Below are 16,506 nucleotides of genomic sequence, written 5' to 3' on the forward strand. Positions count from 1 at the left end.
GTGTGTGTGTGTGTGTGTGTGTGTGTGTGTGTGTGTGTGTGTGTGTGTGTGTTTCTATCCTACTGGGCTGCATAATGCATCACTTCTTGAACATATGATAGAAGACTGACTCTGTATATCCTGTCTGATCACTTGAGTTGTTCGCAAGTTTATGATATATAGATTTTTATTTTATTTTATGTAGTTCAAGTAATTATTAAAACTAAAATGCGCTGCTCTCTTTTGTCTTGGGTTTGTTGTTACCCTTTATTATATACAACAGTTGTATCAATATGTATGTGTGTGTGTGTCATGGGAGTTATCTCTGTAATAATTGGTGGTATGATATTGTATCCAGTTATGTAGCTCAATCCAATCCAAAATGGATGAACCAGGTTACATGTCCCTCAAAACTCTTATTTGTGTTTGCCAAATGCATCAAGGTCATCAGTCGTGGGTTTCTTTGGAGCTCATAATGTTTTATCTTTGCAGGAGAAGTGCATGGATAAGCCTGGCCCGAAGCTCGACTCCAGGACTGAGGTGTGTTTTGTAAACTGTGTGGAACGATTCATCGATACAAGTCAATTCATCCTCAATAGACTAGAGCAAACTCCGAGGAGTAGAGGAACCTTCTCTGAGACCATGACAGACTAGTAGAACCACAGCCATTGACAAGCCACTTACTGAGGCTTTGGCATGCCAGCGTAAGAACTGTGAGGTAACAGCTATCATCAGGATTCAGTTGATTTCTCAAAGACAAAGTGCCTCATTTTGCTCTTTTTAATATCGCAAAGGCCATTTATTCAAAATCAAATGGATGCAAGCCCTGTTTATCGTTACCGTCGATATTGACATTTCCCAGTGCTAAGACTTTGGTATGAATTCAAGGAAACATCATGGAACATAATGTGAAAGGTCCCTTTGTACAGATCTGATCTGGAATTGAGGAGGAGGCTCTGCTTTCACTTTCTCTTCAACCTACATAGCAAGTCAGCACTGCATTGTCTTTCTGGGAAATCTTCAAGATCTGTGGCTTATTCAGTGTGTGTTGAAATATGGACTTGAAATAAAATCATAAAATATCTCTTGCAGTTCAATCATATGATTTATAAAATGTCATAGGAAAAAGTTAAATAACACTCAAACTCCTTAAATACTAATGAGACATCTTCAGTGTGCTATTTAAAAAAAATGACCAGGCACTTCAGATATATATAGAAAACAATGCACCACCTCAGAAGTTTAGCTGTTGCTTAAGAAAAGATTTTTGTAGATATAAAGATGTGTTCCCTAAGACTAGTATAAGATGACTACACTACTGTTGAAAAGTTTGGGGTCAGTAAGATTTAAATTGATCAAAAGTGACTTTTGCTGTTCTTTTGATTGTTCTATTTATCAAATAATTTTGAAAACATTTTCCACAAAAATATTAAGTAGCACAACTGTTTTCAACATTGATGATGATAAGAAATGTTTCTTGAGCATCACATTTCTGAGGGATTGTGAGACACTGAAGACTGGAGTAATGACTGCTGAAAATTCAGCTTTGCCATCACAGGAATAAATTACATTTTAAAAATGACTGAAATAGAAAACAGTTAATTTAATTTGTAATAATATTTCACAATATTACAATTTTGACAGCATTTTTGATAAAATAAATGCAGACTTGGAGAGCATAACATAATTACTTAAAAAACATCAAAACTTTTAAGTGGTAGAGTATAAGTAGTCAAGCACACTGTATTAAAAAAGTTAATGCTTTTATTGAACAGATGAAGCTTTAAATGTTAACAATAAACTTAAGGTGCTTTATATGAATGTAAACCTGTGTGCATCCTAAACAAGGCAGGTTTGGTCAGAATAAATAATGTAACATTTAATAAGATGATGTAAAGCAGGTCTTTAAACATTATGCTGCTACTTCAGGATTTTTGTATTTACAAGTGATTGGGCACAGCATTGTTAGTTTGAAAATATCACCAGCATAAAACTAACAGATTGAAAGATGGAAATAGAAATAGATGGGAAATCTATAACACAAGTACCTTCCATACTAAATAAAATACTAATTAAAGTACTCTCACAGTATTGTTTTGCAAAGTGTGCATGTACAGTAGCAAATAGTAAAGCTGTATTTTAGTAGTCGCCCACAAGCATGATGTGTTTTTACTGATATTATGCTAGGTATTAAATGTGCCGTTGCTCCTTTTGTCTGAACTCTCAGGAAAAAAGCTCTTTGCATTTCTTTCTTTAGTCCGATTGCTTTCATCCATAGTAGTTCTCTCATCAGTTGGCAAAGCAATGTACGGTTGGTTCCACGTTCTGTCTTGAGGTCCATGGTGCAGATATAAAGGTAGAGAGTCCAGCTTAAAGTTGATATCCTTGAACGCATGGAGAAGAAAAATGCCAACGATGATGGTAAGAAAGCCACTAACAGTCCCAGCAGCCCCGTCGGCAGACATTTGAAGCCACTCTTTAAACAAGATGGCTGAACAAGCCATGACAGATGTGGTGAAGAAGACATAGTAAATAGGTGTAACTATAGAAGTGTTGAAGATGTCAAGGGCTTTATTAAGGTAGCTTATCTGGATACTGATGCAGATCACAAGGCATATGAGAAGGGCCCAGAACAGCGGCTCTTTCAGAACGGCCGTTCCAGCGAACAGCTCTTTGATCCCAATGCCAAGGCCTTTCACACACGACACAGACAACGAACCAATCACAGAGCAGATGAGGATGTACACTAGCACATTCTTCTGACCATAGCGAGGTGCGACAAAGAAGATCAGGGCCAGGCTGCTGACGACAATGCAGACAGCAAAAGCGATGAATCCTGTGATACATGCAAGAGAGACGACTATAATGAAAAACAGCTCAGAGCTCACAGTATGCCTAGTGTGTTTGTAAATTAGGTAGAAGAATACCTGGATCTTTCAGTTTCTCTGCCATTGCAGTCAGAGAAGCAACCTCTTCCTCTTGCGGAGCATGGAGCACCATAACAGTGGAACCGAAGATGCACAGCAAACAACCAATTTTCCCGTGGATATTCAGCCGCTCACTCAGGAAGTATGATGAAAGCACAGCACTAATGACAAAAATCACATTTTAGACAAAGAATTTATTTATTTGATCAAAAGTGATGGTAAAGACATTTATAACGTTACAAAATATTTCTATTTCAAATAAATGCTGTTATTTTTAACTTTCTACTTCCTATTTCTATATCCTGAAAAATATTACATTTTCCACAAAACTATCACACTTCAACATTGATAATAATAAGACATATTTCTTGAGCAGCAAATCATATCTGAATGATTTCTAAAGGATCATGCGACATTGAGACTGGAGTAATGGCTGTTGAAAATTTAGCTTTTCCATCAAAGGAATAAATTACATTAAAAAAAATATTAAAATAGAAAACAGTCATTTTGAATTGTAATAATATTTGTCACCCTGGACCACAAAACCAGTCATAAGTAGCAACAGCCAACAATACATTGTATAGGTCAAAATGATTGATTTTTCTTTTATGCCAAAAATCATTATGATATTAAGTAAAGATCATGTTCCATGAAGATATTTTGTAAATTTCCTACCATAAATAATATATCAAATCTTAATTTTTTGAATAGTAATAATATGCATTGCTAAGAACTTCATTTGGACAACTTTAAAGGCGATTTTCTCAATATTTAGTTTTTTTTTTTGCACCCTCAGATTCCAGATTTTCAAATAGCTGTATCTCGGCCAAATATTGTCATATCCTAACAAACCATACATCAATATAAATCTCAATTTCAAAAAATTGGCCATTAAGACTGGTTTTGTGATCCATGGTCACATTTCACAATTTGACTGTATTTTTGATCAAATAAGTAACACCAAACTTTTAAGTGTACCTGACCAAAACGCTCAATGCTCCCAGAGGTGTTACTAATGTGGCAGGAGCAAATGCATATGCTGCGAAATTTGCTATCTCGCCTATTCCCACTGAAAATAAAATACATGACAAGACAAAAGATTGTGATTAGAGTGTCCATATTGACATATGCAGGTGTGAATGGCAATATTTCATTACTAAGATCTATTAATCATCCTACACATCTGATTAATGTCCGTATTCTGGTTATGCCTTATAATTCAGCCCCACTAATTACAAATAAATAGATAATGTCATACTTGATATAAGCCCTGCCCACCACAACCATTCTTTCAGGTATGCATATCCACCTTGACCTGAATAATGAAGAGAACAGACCTGATTAGACAGCACAAGAAAAATTCAGTCACAATGTCAAAGGCATAAAAAAAATTTATGCAATTCAAATGCTGCCTAATAAAGTATTGTGCAATGGTAGGTTACTCTGCCAATTTTATCAACCCACCTGCTCTAGTAGAGCCCTTTTGGGCCAGTCGTAAGAGGCCTTTCTTTTTCAATATGAAACTGCCACCGATGAAGATTGTCGAGCTTACAGCAAGTGCCAAACCAATGTAGAAGTCAGAGCGGTTTGCAGCATTCATCTGAATACAGGTAGAAGTCCATTAGACACAAGTGGTTATGTCTAAAAACCTAGTGAGCTGCCTACCTAGACGGCATTTTTTGGGCATCATAAGCACAGCTGAGTAAGCTTACAATGCCTCAACATGATATCTATGTAGACAGCACTATCTGATTTAAAACAGCCACAGAATAGAAAAGGAAGCAAGCCAGAACATGTGATTCACATAGCCAGTTCTTCAAATCAATATTTTACTGTAGACTATTTGTCTATATAAGCTATGCATTTATAACTACAGGAAATACAGAATCACAGCATATATATATATATATATTTTTTTTTACAAAAAGATTTACATAGATTTTGATTGGCTCACTAAGCTTTCATGTATTTTACTCTAGCAAGTAGTGATGTTTCATGTTTCGGCAATTATTTACATTAGCATTTAAGACTACATTAGCAATATACATTATATTGTATACATTATATAAACACTAGCAATATAAATAATTGTTAAACTGACTAACCTTGCATTCATATCGTCCTTCGGTGAGTTTTAGTCTCGTGTGAGTAAACTTCCTGGTGACTGTAACGCGGGTTGCCAAATGCTCTTGATTAACTTCAAACATTATTGTCAGGATAGGCTACTATTGTCTGGACATTTTTGGGGATTTATCTTTTGTTTATATGAAGCCCTTCTGAGACAGATGCTACTTTCTAGTTTTTTGTGCATGATTAAATTGAATTTGGAGTTAAATTGAGTTTTTGTGCATGCTTAAATTGAATTTGGTGGAACTGTGTAAAATTGCTGCTGTTGAAAGCCCTCAGGTATGTAAACATCAAGTGTTTCATTTTAATATTTTTTTCCCGCTGTTTAAAATCTGCATTTTGTAATTTAAACAACAACATTTATGTGATGATATACATTTGTAACATGGAAATATTGTGTTGAGATTAGTTTGGACCAGGCTAGGAAATCAGATGAGACCATTTTAGACTTTTAATTAGAGAACTTTAATTTATTTTAGAGAACTTTTCAAAATCAAAATAATGCTGGTTAATCAAACAAGTGTTTACTGACATTAAGGGTGACAAATGCATGTAATTTTAAAGTAGTTTTAAAAGAGAGTGACAAAAATCAGTGGAGCCAGAGGGATGTTGGAAACTGCTCTCATTTTATTCAAAACACAGCTAGATTAAAAAGTGTAGTCTTTAATTAAATAGCCATCAAATTTAAACCACAGAAGAGAAAAATATATTTACACATCAAGACTGGAAGATTTCTTCTAGATCGTACTTTGTTTTACTAAAGTTGACTTATTTATATATATATATATTGTATATAAATACACAGCCAAATCAATAAAAATCAATACACAGTCATTATTTATATGTACATGTAAATTACAGTCATGAATTTTTATTTGTATTGTTGTTGCTGCTGGTTATTATGAATAATTTTAATAATATTAAAGAGCAGCTATTTAGATACATGTATGAAACTTAGGAATTTCACAACATATCATGCTTTAAGGAAAATGTAAGTAAAAACTGCAATGTTACATGAGAAATCACATTCCAATCTCCTTTTTTTCTTGTAACATTTTAAACTCATACTAATTTATTATTTTATTGGGTTCCTTAGATGAAAGAAATTAAGAAGGTTATTCAAGACTGATAATAATAATGATTCTTGCCATGCCATACACAAGACTATTGCGTCTGATGGGCTGTATCCTTAATGTCCAAGGATGCACAGTAGCTGTGTCTGTTACATATTGAAAAGCAAATCCTTGATGGTCATGACAAGATCCATGAATGTGGGCCGCTCATCTGGTCTCTACAAAAAAAAAAGAGAGAGAGAAGGCAAACTCTTTAATTATTTGACTTTTGTCATGTCTACATTGACAAAATGTTTCAACATAGTATAAAGCTGTGTACCTCATGCCAACAGTTGTTCATAATGGAATAAACTTTGTCATTGGCCAATTGTGGGCGGTAAAGCCGATGACCTGCAGTAATTTTCTCAACTATCTCTGTGTTGTTCCACCGATCATATGGCATTCTGCCCAAAGTGTACACCTCCCACATCAAAACACCTGTCAGACAAATAATATAAGAGAAAATTAAACCATGATTTTGATAGAAGGTAAAGTTCTGCTGGAAATGCAGTGGTGACGCACCAAATGCCCAGATATCTGACTTGCTGCTGAACTTGCAGTAAAGGAGGACTTCAGGAGGCGACCAGCGCACTGGAAACTTTGAACCTACGGAGCTGGTGTATTCATCATCGAGAACATACCTGTAAGAACAGCAGTCATTTTTATATAGTAAGTCAGTGTATAGTATAGTAAGTTGCTCAAATAGTGTTCTGGGCCATGCATAAAATTACCTGGACAATCCAAAATCAGTCACTTTAATGGTTCCATTTGAGTCTACTAAACAGTTCCTGGCAGCCTATGAGAAAAAAAAGAGACATTTTACTGGTAAAATATGTCTTCCAGTTGGCAAGGAACATGACAATGGCATGCAATGACACATTTTTGTGTCACACAAACCAGGTCTCTGTGGATGTACTGATTGGCCTCTAAGTAGGCCATGCCCTCGCTGACATCTTTACACATCTCAAGGAGCAGAATACTCGAGGGGTGCTGCAGAACATCCCGTAAGTAATTCAGCAGACATCCATTGGCGAGATATTCTGTGACTATGTAGATGGGTCTTTGTTTTGTGCAGACACCATAGAGCTGCACCAGGTTTCCGTGACACAGTTTCCTAGCGTTATACAGCAGAAAATTATAGATTATAGACATAAACATGATTGAAACACAGATCAAAAATACAGTAAAAACAGAGTAATATTGTGAAATATTACTACAATGTGCTAACTTTTCTGTTTGAATGTATTTTAATACATTTAGGAGTTTTTCAGAAATCCTTCTAATATTAATCATTCTAATAATTTGGTGCCCAAGAAACATTTCTTCTTATTATCAATGCTGAAAAAAGTTGTGCTACTCAATTTGTGGAAACCATGGCTCAATTTTTCAGGATTATTTGATGAATTGAAAGTTCAAAAGATCAGCATTTATGTGAAATCCTTGCTGAAAAAAATCTTACTGACACCATACTTTTTTTTTTCAACAATGGTGTATACTCACATCATGACCTTGGCCTCTTCAATGAAGTCATCCTCTGACATTGAGCCCTCTTTAACCATTTTGATGGCCACGTCATGACGGCCTTGCCATTTCCCATACTTTACCACTCCAAACTGACCATTACCAAGTTCTCTGATAAATGTAAGCTGACGAGGATCGATCTCCCAACTTCCTGGAATGAAAAGTAGGAGGAGAGGGCAATTTTAGCACAGTTTCAATCAAACCCATTGAGGTGAGAACTGTCAGAAGCATACAGCCAAATATTAAAATTTTTACATTTATGCATTTGGCAGGTGCGTTTATCACAAAACAACTTCCACTGTGTTCAAGTTATGCATTTGATCAGTTCATGCATTCCCTGGGAATCAAACCCATGACCTTGGTGTCCTTAGTGCTGTGCTCTAACAAATATAAACTCACCATAACCCAGACCAGCAGTGCAGGGAGCATTCCGAGCCCGATCTGACACAATGTATTTTAGTCTGCTCACCAGACCTGAAACATATTTTCTTTGATTAAAAACTGTTACACCTATCATTTGACATTGTGTATTCACATGCAAGTGGTTAAGGTGAGATTTACCTGCTGCATTATGCTGGTGGTAATTAATAAGTTCTGGGATACTGCTGAAGTTGTGCTTCTCCGCTAAATAGAACTGGCCTTCTGTGGTGACGCATATGTTGTAGTGTCTGCAGCTGCCAGCAGTCTCCCTGGAGAGAGACAAGAAATTAAGTTCTCACAATCACTTTGGTTTCAAGTCATATCTTCAATTGGTCTCACAAAAAACTTGAGAGACGAACAACACAGTCCCATGACAATTTACACAGTGGGAAACTTGACCTGATAGGACTTATCCTAGTTTTGCATAGAGAGATTTACATCTCTCTTCCGCAGGGTCAGTTTTCCACTTTCATTTTGATAAGTTAACTGTGAAACAAATGTATAGCTTGATCAAACTCACCCACCAGCCTTGGTGAACACAGAGACAGTGTATTTTCCAGTGAATCTGCCAGAGTCTCTCACCAAAAAACCACCATCTTTATTCTATTGTATATTAAATCAATATATAGAGTTAATTCAGGTCGGAAGTGCTCACTTCAATGTAAAAAATGGAATTCAACATGCATACATACATATATATATATACAGTGGGTACGGAAAGTATTCAGAGTCCAGGAATAGGGCTACGCAGATTGCACTGTAATTTTTTTGGAGTCGCTAAAAAGAACCGACTCATACGCGTCATTTCAGCTCACTAGACTCATGCGTTCGAAAGTTAGACCACAGCTTCACTAAGAATAACTGGCTTGTAAGAGTCATTCATTGGGAATCGGACTACACTGGTCACGCTGAGAAGTTTTTCTTTGTAGCTATAGGCTATTCTGTAGCATGTTTCGTTAAACAAAAATTGCAGGTAAAGATGTGAGAGTACGTACGACATTTCAGAAAACTCAACCAATGAGAACGGAAATGAACGGAACCTAATTTATTTTCACACTTTAGTATAACAGACCTCCATTTTTGGTCTCCAGCACCCTGCAGCCCATTGCCTGCTTCACTTCCTGCTGGCAACACTTCCATATGCCATCTTCCCAGAAGCACGGGTGATACTTCTGTATAAGGTCCTTGTTGAATCGCACCACTTAAAGACAGGTACATTGGAAGTCATTTACATTGAATCAACACAGAGTTTTGCATAGAACTTGTATGGTGTGTTATGGGAAGCATTCATACTTTTCTTCTTATCTTTTCTATAATGTTAGCCCACATTAACAAGGTGGCTTGTTAATTTGAATGGAATTTGTGATAATGACTTAAAACACATACTGACCATTTTTTAACTCATTTATCCATTGCTTTCGAATTTGATCTGACTTAGCAAATACATAAAGAGGACCTTCATCATAGATTATCTGTGAGAGGGAAGAAAAATACATCACAATACAAAATTATGACTTTGGCCTATAGATGAATCAACTTTTGCATTTCAAAATAATCTACTATTGCCAAATGTTTCCTCTTTCTTTTGAAGTTTCGTTTACTGGACAGATTATTGCACTCAGTTTCTTTTTAGTGCTATTTTTGAAAGTTGCAAAGTATTTGTAGCCTACATATTTTCATTGCAAGTAATGTTTTATAAAGATATATAAATACATATAGCTCACAATTTTAAGAGTTAATCGTTTAAGAAACTGAAAACCACAAGATGTTACTGTTTGACGCATTCATTTCCTGTCACCCTTTCTTTTTGACAGTGGTCTTAGTGTGGAAAACTCAGTGTACAAAACAATGTACAGTGCTTTTATCTGCCTGACAGTTTTACAATGTCAGCACCTGTTGAGTTTTGTTGTTCCTTTGATTTTAGACTTTGAAGAGGAAAGGTTTCACTTCTGCTCCATTACTCTCAGCCTCTTATCATGGTTGAAAGCCTGAGCAGTTTCTTCTTGCACTCTATCAGCCCAATTGGTCATATCTCTACTAGTGATCTTGTTAGCCTATACTTGCTAGTCAGCTAATGTTGAAACTTTAAGTTTAGATACAGAGACACAGACTTAACTTCAGCTCAACTTGAAAACTATAGACATGATGATGTACTGTACAATATATTAATGAGGGAAGTGGAAGTAACATGATTACTGTAAATACTGTACACCAACAATGCATAATAAATTGTTTAGAAATGTTCAAAAAGATCAAAGTTGAGTTCCCATTGAAGTTGGTGGACAAGTATGATTTTAATGTCTTATTCTTTGCTGAGACCCACCTGAAATGGATAGAGTCGGTCAGGAGGTGCGCTGTCTTCTGGTAAAACAATCTCCACACATTTGATCTTTTCAGTGTCCACATAACCTTTCAGGCCTTTCCTCTTCTAAACAGTCAGTAGAGGATTATGTTATTAAAAGATCAAAATCACAAAATATTGGAAACAACTTATAATATATTGGAAATAACTTGTAACAGTGGTTTAAATAACGATGTAACAAGTAGCAACATATCTTTTCTTTTTATTGTGACGTACATCCGAGTGAAATGGATTATCAGAAATTTTGTTTAAAAAAGATTAGGATGGGGACTTTGTTCTATCCATCAGGTTTTGATTGGACAGATGCAGATCTAAATGAGAGCTTGCAGTCGATTGTAAGAAAAGGGCGGGGTTTAAGTAGACCAAATGATTGGAGAAGTTAGAAACACATGCATGGACAAATTATTCACTATAAGTTCAATAAGATGCATTTAGAAAATAGGGTGAATTTCCAATTCATGCCGACTTCAATGAATGCCTGCATCCATGTTATTTTCCAAACATCCACTGTTACGCTAAGAAAATGATGTCAAATTCATACATACCCCTTTTTCGGCATCATAGTCGTAGTAGGATATCTTGTCCTGCGTGAGTACAAACAGCCTTTCTTTGAAGTTTAAAGGTGAGGTCTTCTTTTTCTGCTGGGACCGTTTTACAAAAATCTCCTCCAGAATGCTGTCTGGCATGTTCTTTTATATCTGATGTGTACTTGGGGGAAATAAGACAAACTCTTATGTTGAACATGTTCCATGTCTCCTTGTTTGATTTTGTTAGTTAACTTTGAGTGATGGGTTTGGGATTGAACTCTATATTGGTTTTGTTAAAGGGGTCATCGGATGCCCATTTTCCACAAGTTGATATGATTCTTTAGGGTCTTAATGAAAAGTCTATAACATACTTTGGTTAAAATTTCTCAATGGTAGTGTAAAAAACACCCTTTTTACCCTGTCAAAATCAGCTCTGTTTTCAGCACGCGGTTCTAGTCCTTGTTGCTTTAAATGCTAATGAGCTCTGCTGACCCGCCCCTCTCTTCCGTGGGTGACGAGCCGTTCTCATGATACTGTTTACTTTAGCCACGGAACTTGCTAACTAGCACGTTATTAGGAAAGGTGATTCGCAACGATTCATAAAAAACCCTTATACTCACTTCTACTGTAGATGAAGCTGGATCACGAATGATTCGCGTGAACATAGACGCATTTAAGCAGGGATCGGCGCATTCCCTTCAAAACGAAAGTAACGTTAATCCTGTGTCTTCAGCGGCTTAGATGTCTGGAGTAAATGACGACTGCTATATTCATTATTACATCCAACAATCAAACCCTAATTGCTTAATCGGAGACATTCTTGTCTTCCCCTGCACCGGAGTCGACACAATGGCAGACTGATGACAGCTCACTCAGGGTGGAGCTAGGGTAAGACTTTGAGATTGACGCTACTGTCATCAAACTATCGTGGGAGGGGCCTGTGCAGAACTATGTCATTCTGACAGGAATCTCAGAACAGCCTGATTTGAGAAAGGGGATTTTAAAATAGGGATTAAAAAAAACACTGGGTGGATTTTTATCATTCTAGGGTGGATGTGTACACAAACTTCCAACACACATTTATGATCAAAGAACAACAAAAGTGAATTTTGCATCCGATGACCCCTTTAAATACGGGATTCCTCTTTATGTTTATAAAGAAAGCTGAAGGGAAATGATTTTTAAAACCTCTTCTATATCGAAATGTTAGTATCTAATGGTAGCGTGTATGCTACATCCAGTTTTTCAACAGGTCTGTTCTGGTCTAATGGATCCTAGGTGGCTTTGCCTGCATGATTAGGAATGGTTTGCATGAGTCCTGCTGTCAGTGTCAATGGCATCCTTTGTTGCCAATATTTCCTCCTGTAGATCATCTGTTTCCTTTGAACACTTCTTCCTGCTCTTGTCTATGATGTGAACCCACAACCTCACTCATCCTTTCACTGTATCTCCCCATGTATCTTCACTATCTACAAACCAAAACTGAATGTTTACACCCTTCCCCCCAAAAGGCCTGCGTCTTATTTTAATGCAATAGCAAGAGGTCTTACGAACAATATTTTTATTCAGTATTGATACTGTAGGTTGAAATACATATGTAAACAATATAAAACAAAAACCTTACACTACTTTTTGGCCAAACATCTCAACATTAAACAACATCACAAGGGCCCCACTGAATCCAGTAAATTGATGTGAAAGAATGTGTTGAGGAAAAAAAACATTTGTTAATCATTTAATGACCTTGTTCATGAACATTGTAACTGAATACAGCTTTTAGGTTTGTCTCTACAATACAAACCTAATGTAACTTCATACATTTACATGAAGCAGTAAAGATTAGCCTACTAGGTTGTCTGTTTTTTGCTTAATTTCTTCTTAATGTGCAAATACCTTTCTTGTATTCTGATTAAAATGTAAAAATTAAAATATACGTTTTACTCCAGAGAAGCATTTGCCAAAGTTACCTGTATCTCAGTGTCCTTTAAAATAACATCTCAGTTAGTTCTGTTCCTCTTTACTTTCAGTGCCTCCGCATTAAGCTTCTCTCGCATAGTCATTAAATGCTGAGTTGTCTGTGTTCTGTGGTAGAGAAACTGAACTGCCTATTTTAAACACCATGCTAGCATTTCCTGGTTTCTTCTGGCCACTTTTAACACCTTCAAAAGCTTGTCACAAAAAGTTTGACATGAAAACTGTGACAAATATGAACATTATCGACCACTTTATGTTGCGACTTTGTCACTGCTGTATTAAACGCACACTATTAAACATCTGGATGATAATGGTGTGGGTTTGGTATTTCAGGACTATTTTAGCAGCCTTGTTTACCATGAAAGCTTGATAGCTTATTCAAAGGGCAATGACTTATAAGACTTGACACAGGGAAGTTGCATCAATGTTGCTCTGTGATACAGAGGAAGCGGAAACACTGTTTGTATCGGCATCAGTAAGCAGTACGAGTCAGATAATTACTGTTAAGCTTGTCTCTGTTTCACATCAGGGTTTTTTTCCAGGCAGATGTTGCACAAATGTAACCAGTAACAATTTGTTGATATACCAAATACTGCCATAATGAAGACCATAACTTCCTATGATACTTAGTGGCAGGGCAGGTAGGTCTTGACTTTAGGCCAAATATTAAAGCGTTGTAGAAAAATACATTTATGACACATAATGTGTGTGACAGTGTTTTAAGCATGAAATAACTCATGCACACCCATTAAAGTAATCCATGTGGTTAACAGTTTAAATAGTTGCTTATTTGACTCTTTGTGTTCATTGAAAGTAATGTTGAGCAACAGGAACCTTCTAGAGTGTCCTGTGTCTGTAAGGTTCCTGAATGATAAGTATGAGAGTATCACTCATGTTCAGAGGGAGGGAACTGGGCAAAAGATAGTCTGCCGCATTAGACCACAATTTATCTACACCTCTGTGGTTTCTTACCAATGCGTCATATTTTTAATGTTTATTCACTTGGCAAATTTAAAGTCAAATGCAACAGTGCAAATATACATTGCAGTATTTTAAGCAATATTATGCTTATTGTTTTCAATCGTGCACTACTGAAGAGGTTTAACAAAGGAAAATCTATAATAATAATTTAAACTTTAGTATAAAACAGGACGTAGTCTACTAAATGCCACAGACGATGATGAATATTACAGTAAATGTTATTTGATGGAATTTGAATTTGCATTACTTCACTGAGATCCACCAAAATGGATTCTTTTCATTGTGTGATGTACAAATGCAAAGCACTTTTTTTTCTGATTGTATCTTGTCGTGCATCCAGTCTTACAAACATGATGTCCACAAAGGTGTGTAGGAGTATGGACATTTGTTTAAATGTTTATACATGATCCAGTGCTAAAACAGGACTATAATCACCATAAACATTGAAGAGGACCATTCCCTCAAATGATCAGAATAATTGTTGATAAATATGAGTTTTTAATGTCAGATTTCTAAACTTTTACATTTGAAGAGTTCAGATGCAAAAAAGCCATCTGAAATTTTCATCTAAAATGAGCATTTTTATCAGACTCCTATATTTATGGTCATTTATTTCACCTTAATGGCATAGAAAAGGATCTATACATTGCCATTATAGTCAAATTACTGAACCTAAACATAGGAGCCTGATAAAAATGCTAATTTTAGAAGAAACTATCAGATGGCACTTAGAGGCTTTTGCATCTGAACTCTTCATTTAGTCCCCCTATATCTTCCATGTTAGGTTACAATGTTAAAACACTGGAACATTCTGGCTGAAAGAGGTGACATTGCTGCAGCATGTGTCTCTAAAATGAAAATGGCCTTACTCTTGTTCTTTTTGATCACTTATTTTTCCCACAGTCACTTTTAAAAGCATCTGCTACATAAAGAACTATAAATGCACTCTATATATGCAAAAGACCCTCATTAATAATGCTAGCAACCCTACAATAGTGTCTTTGAACCACTGTGGTATAGTGTGCGGATCTGTTTTTACAAAATGCATTGACATCATTGAGTGAGACAGTAAAAGGAAAGTGTGAAGTAGACTAACCAGTGGAGAGGACTGTTTTCATGTGCAAATAGTTTCACTGTATGTTAATTATAAATGAATGCATATACACTCTTCTACTCTAGGAGGTAAATGCACAATTGTTTCTCAAAACTAGTCCCTTATTTATTCCTTCTATGAGCCAGATTTGTATACAGGATCCATCTAATTCAGTACGGGAATGTTGAGTTGACCCCACCCCCCTTATGCAATTTATTAACAAGTAATAAGTAATTTTCTTGTAATAATTATTATTTTACTTATGCATTCTTATTTTCGTACATACATTTTTCTTAATTTATTTAAGCTGTTATTAATATATTGTTGTGTATTTTGTGGTGTTCCTGTAGATAGTTTTACAAAATTTTATAAAATTAAAATGTAATAATGTTGGAATATTGATTTACCTGTATGACTTTAAATCAGGATGGCAAAACAGCATTTGTACAGACCAGAAACAAGAGTTTAAATTGATTAGTTAAGCCATTTATCAAGGAGTATATCTCTCTCTCTCTCTCTGTTACATTAAAATCTCTATATAGCATGTTCCCATCTATTAAATAACTGAAGTTGTTTGCTTTAGTTTGTCACTTTGTATCTTTTAAGCAACAGCATTATTCTACGTCACAGCTAATGGCAAATTACAGTCTTAGTCCTTGACAGTGGCACTCCAGTCATAAATTATTAAAGCAATCTAAGAAATCTTACCTGAGCTCTGTTTTTTCCCACTGTGATCTGGCACCAGGATGAAACCAGTCTGACTGAGTGCAGGCTATTAAATTGGACTGTGAATGTGATCAACAGTGGACAAAACTCCACCCAGCCACAGGACTCTTGTTACTCAGTTCCCCTTTTGCTTCCTGCTCATTTTCATACTGTCGCTCATGCAGGGCTGCTGTTAACAGTTTCATGCAACCTGTTAATACTCACATATGCTGCATGCACCTGACCTAATGCATACAGGTCAGTTTGGTATACTGTTTGAGAAGGCTGAATGTGTTTAATTCAAATCATTTAGTTCAAAGCCTGCCTGACTCTTTTGATAAATATGACCATTACAGATGGTTTCTCAATAGTTATAGCACCAATTAAACCTACAAAATATTAAAATTAATACACAAAATTGGGATGTGATCTGTGTTGTTGCCAATAAAATCAGTTAATTTACCTAATCAAAGGTTTGATTTTACATGCTCTCACATGTCAACCACTCATATACAACCCAACAACATATGAAAAATGATGCAAAATATGCAAAATTCAGCAACTTTCAGATGGATATTGGTCATATGCTGCAATTCATGCATGTGTGGATGACAAGAATGAACCCACTGACCCACAATGTAAACAAGTCATGTGCCTCCAAAACAGATGGTGGCGCTATTACAATGCATTCATGAACTGTAGCAGAGAATGCTAGATTTTTTTTTGTACAATAAATGTCACCATTGATTCATATTTGTTATATTTATGACTCTTTGTT

At 35.9% G+C, this 16,506-nt stretch overlaps 2 protein-coding genes across 3 annotated transcripts; both read right to left on the reverse strand.

Moving 5' to 3' along the window:
- Positions 1–1,761: 1,761 nt before the first annotated feature.
- Positions 1,762–5,076, reverse strand: LOC107554838 (magnesium transporter NIPA2-like). Of its 2 annotated transcripts, none has more exons than XM_016237470.1 (6): positions 5,012–5,076; positions 4,371–4,506; positions 4,165–4,221; positions 3,885–3,975; positions 2,907–3,067; positions 1,762–2,815 (listed from the first exon to the last, which is right to left on the reverse strand). In XM_016237470.1, the coding sequence occupies exons 2-6, from the start codon at positions 4,504–4,506 to the stop codon at positions 2,163–2,165; spliced, it is 1,098 nt and encodes a 365-aa protein (XP_016092956.1). In that variant the 5' UTR covers positions 5,012–5,076; the 3' UTR covers positions 1,762–2,162. The 2 variants fall into 2 exon arrangements, with proteins under 2 accessions (XP_016092956.1, XP_016092957.1); XM_016237471.1 differs by lacking the exon at positions 5,012–5,076 and adding an exon at positions 4,572–4,660.
- Positions 5,077–6,026: 950 nt separating this feature from the next.
- On the reverse strand, positions 6,027–15,795 carry LOC107554824 (tyrosine-protein kinase BTK-like). Its single transcript, XM_016237456.1, has 15 exons — positions 15,732–15,795; positions 10,994–11,156; positions 10,410–10,514; positions 9,477–9,558; positions 9,159–9,287; positions 9,122–9,126; positions 8,607–8,689; positions 8,228–8,355; positions 8,066–8,140; positions 7,646–7,817; positions 7,043–7,259; positions 6,877–6,941; positions 6,668–6,786; positions 6,426–6,583; positions 6,027–6,324 (listed from the first exon to the last, which is right to left on the reverse strand). Exons 2-15 carry the CDS (start codon positions 11,132–11,134, stop codon positions 6,256–6,258), a joined length of 1,548 nt encoding a protein of 515 aa, XP_016092942.1. The 5' UTR covers positions 11,135–11,156; positions 15,732–15,795; the 3' UTR covers positions 6,027–6,255.
- Between the last annotated feature and the right edge of the window lie 711 nt (positions 15,796–16,506).

Source organism: Sinocyclocheilus grahami, unplaced genomic scaffold (assembly GCF_001515645.1).
Source record: "Sinocyclocheilus grahami isolate Dianchi unplaced genomic scaffold, SAMN03320097.WGS_v1.1 scaffold515.1, whole genome shotgun sequence".
NCBI lineage: Eukaryota > Metazoa > Chordata > Actinopteri > Cypriniformes > Cyprinidae > Sinocyclocheilus > Sinocyclocheilus grahami.

What these genes read in the sequence shown, in the direction of transcription:
- LOC107554838 (XM_016237470.1), bottom strand. Translation starts at nt 4,506, where the DNA reads ATGAATGCTGCAAACCGCTCTGACTTCTACATTGGTTTGGCACTTGCT. An exon ending in AAAGGGCTCTACTAGAGCAG is followed by an intron (nt 4,222 to 4,370) that starts GTGGGTTGATAA and finishes TTCATTATTCAG; the next exon opens with GTCAAGGTGGATATGCATAC. An exon ending in GCATTGAGCGTTTTGGTCAG is followed by an intron (nt 3,068 to 3,884) that starts GTACACTTAAAA and finishes TTTTGTCATTAG; the next exon opens with TGCTGTGCTTTCATCATACT.
- LOC107554824 (XM_016237456.1), bottom strand. Translation starts at nt 11,134, where the DNA reads ATGCCAGACAGCATTCTGGAGGAGATTTTTGTAAAACGGTCCCAGCAG. An exon ending in ACTATGATGCCGAAAAAGGG is followed by an intron (nt 10,515 to 10,993) that starts GTATGTATGAAT and finishes CTGACTGTTTAG; the next exon opens with AAGAGGAAAGGCCTGAAAGG. An exon ending in CCACCAGCATAATGCAGCAG is followed by an intron (nt 8,141 to 8,227) that starts GTAAATCTCACC and finishes AATATGTTTCAG; the next exon opens with GTCTGGTGAGCAGACTAAAA.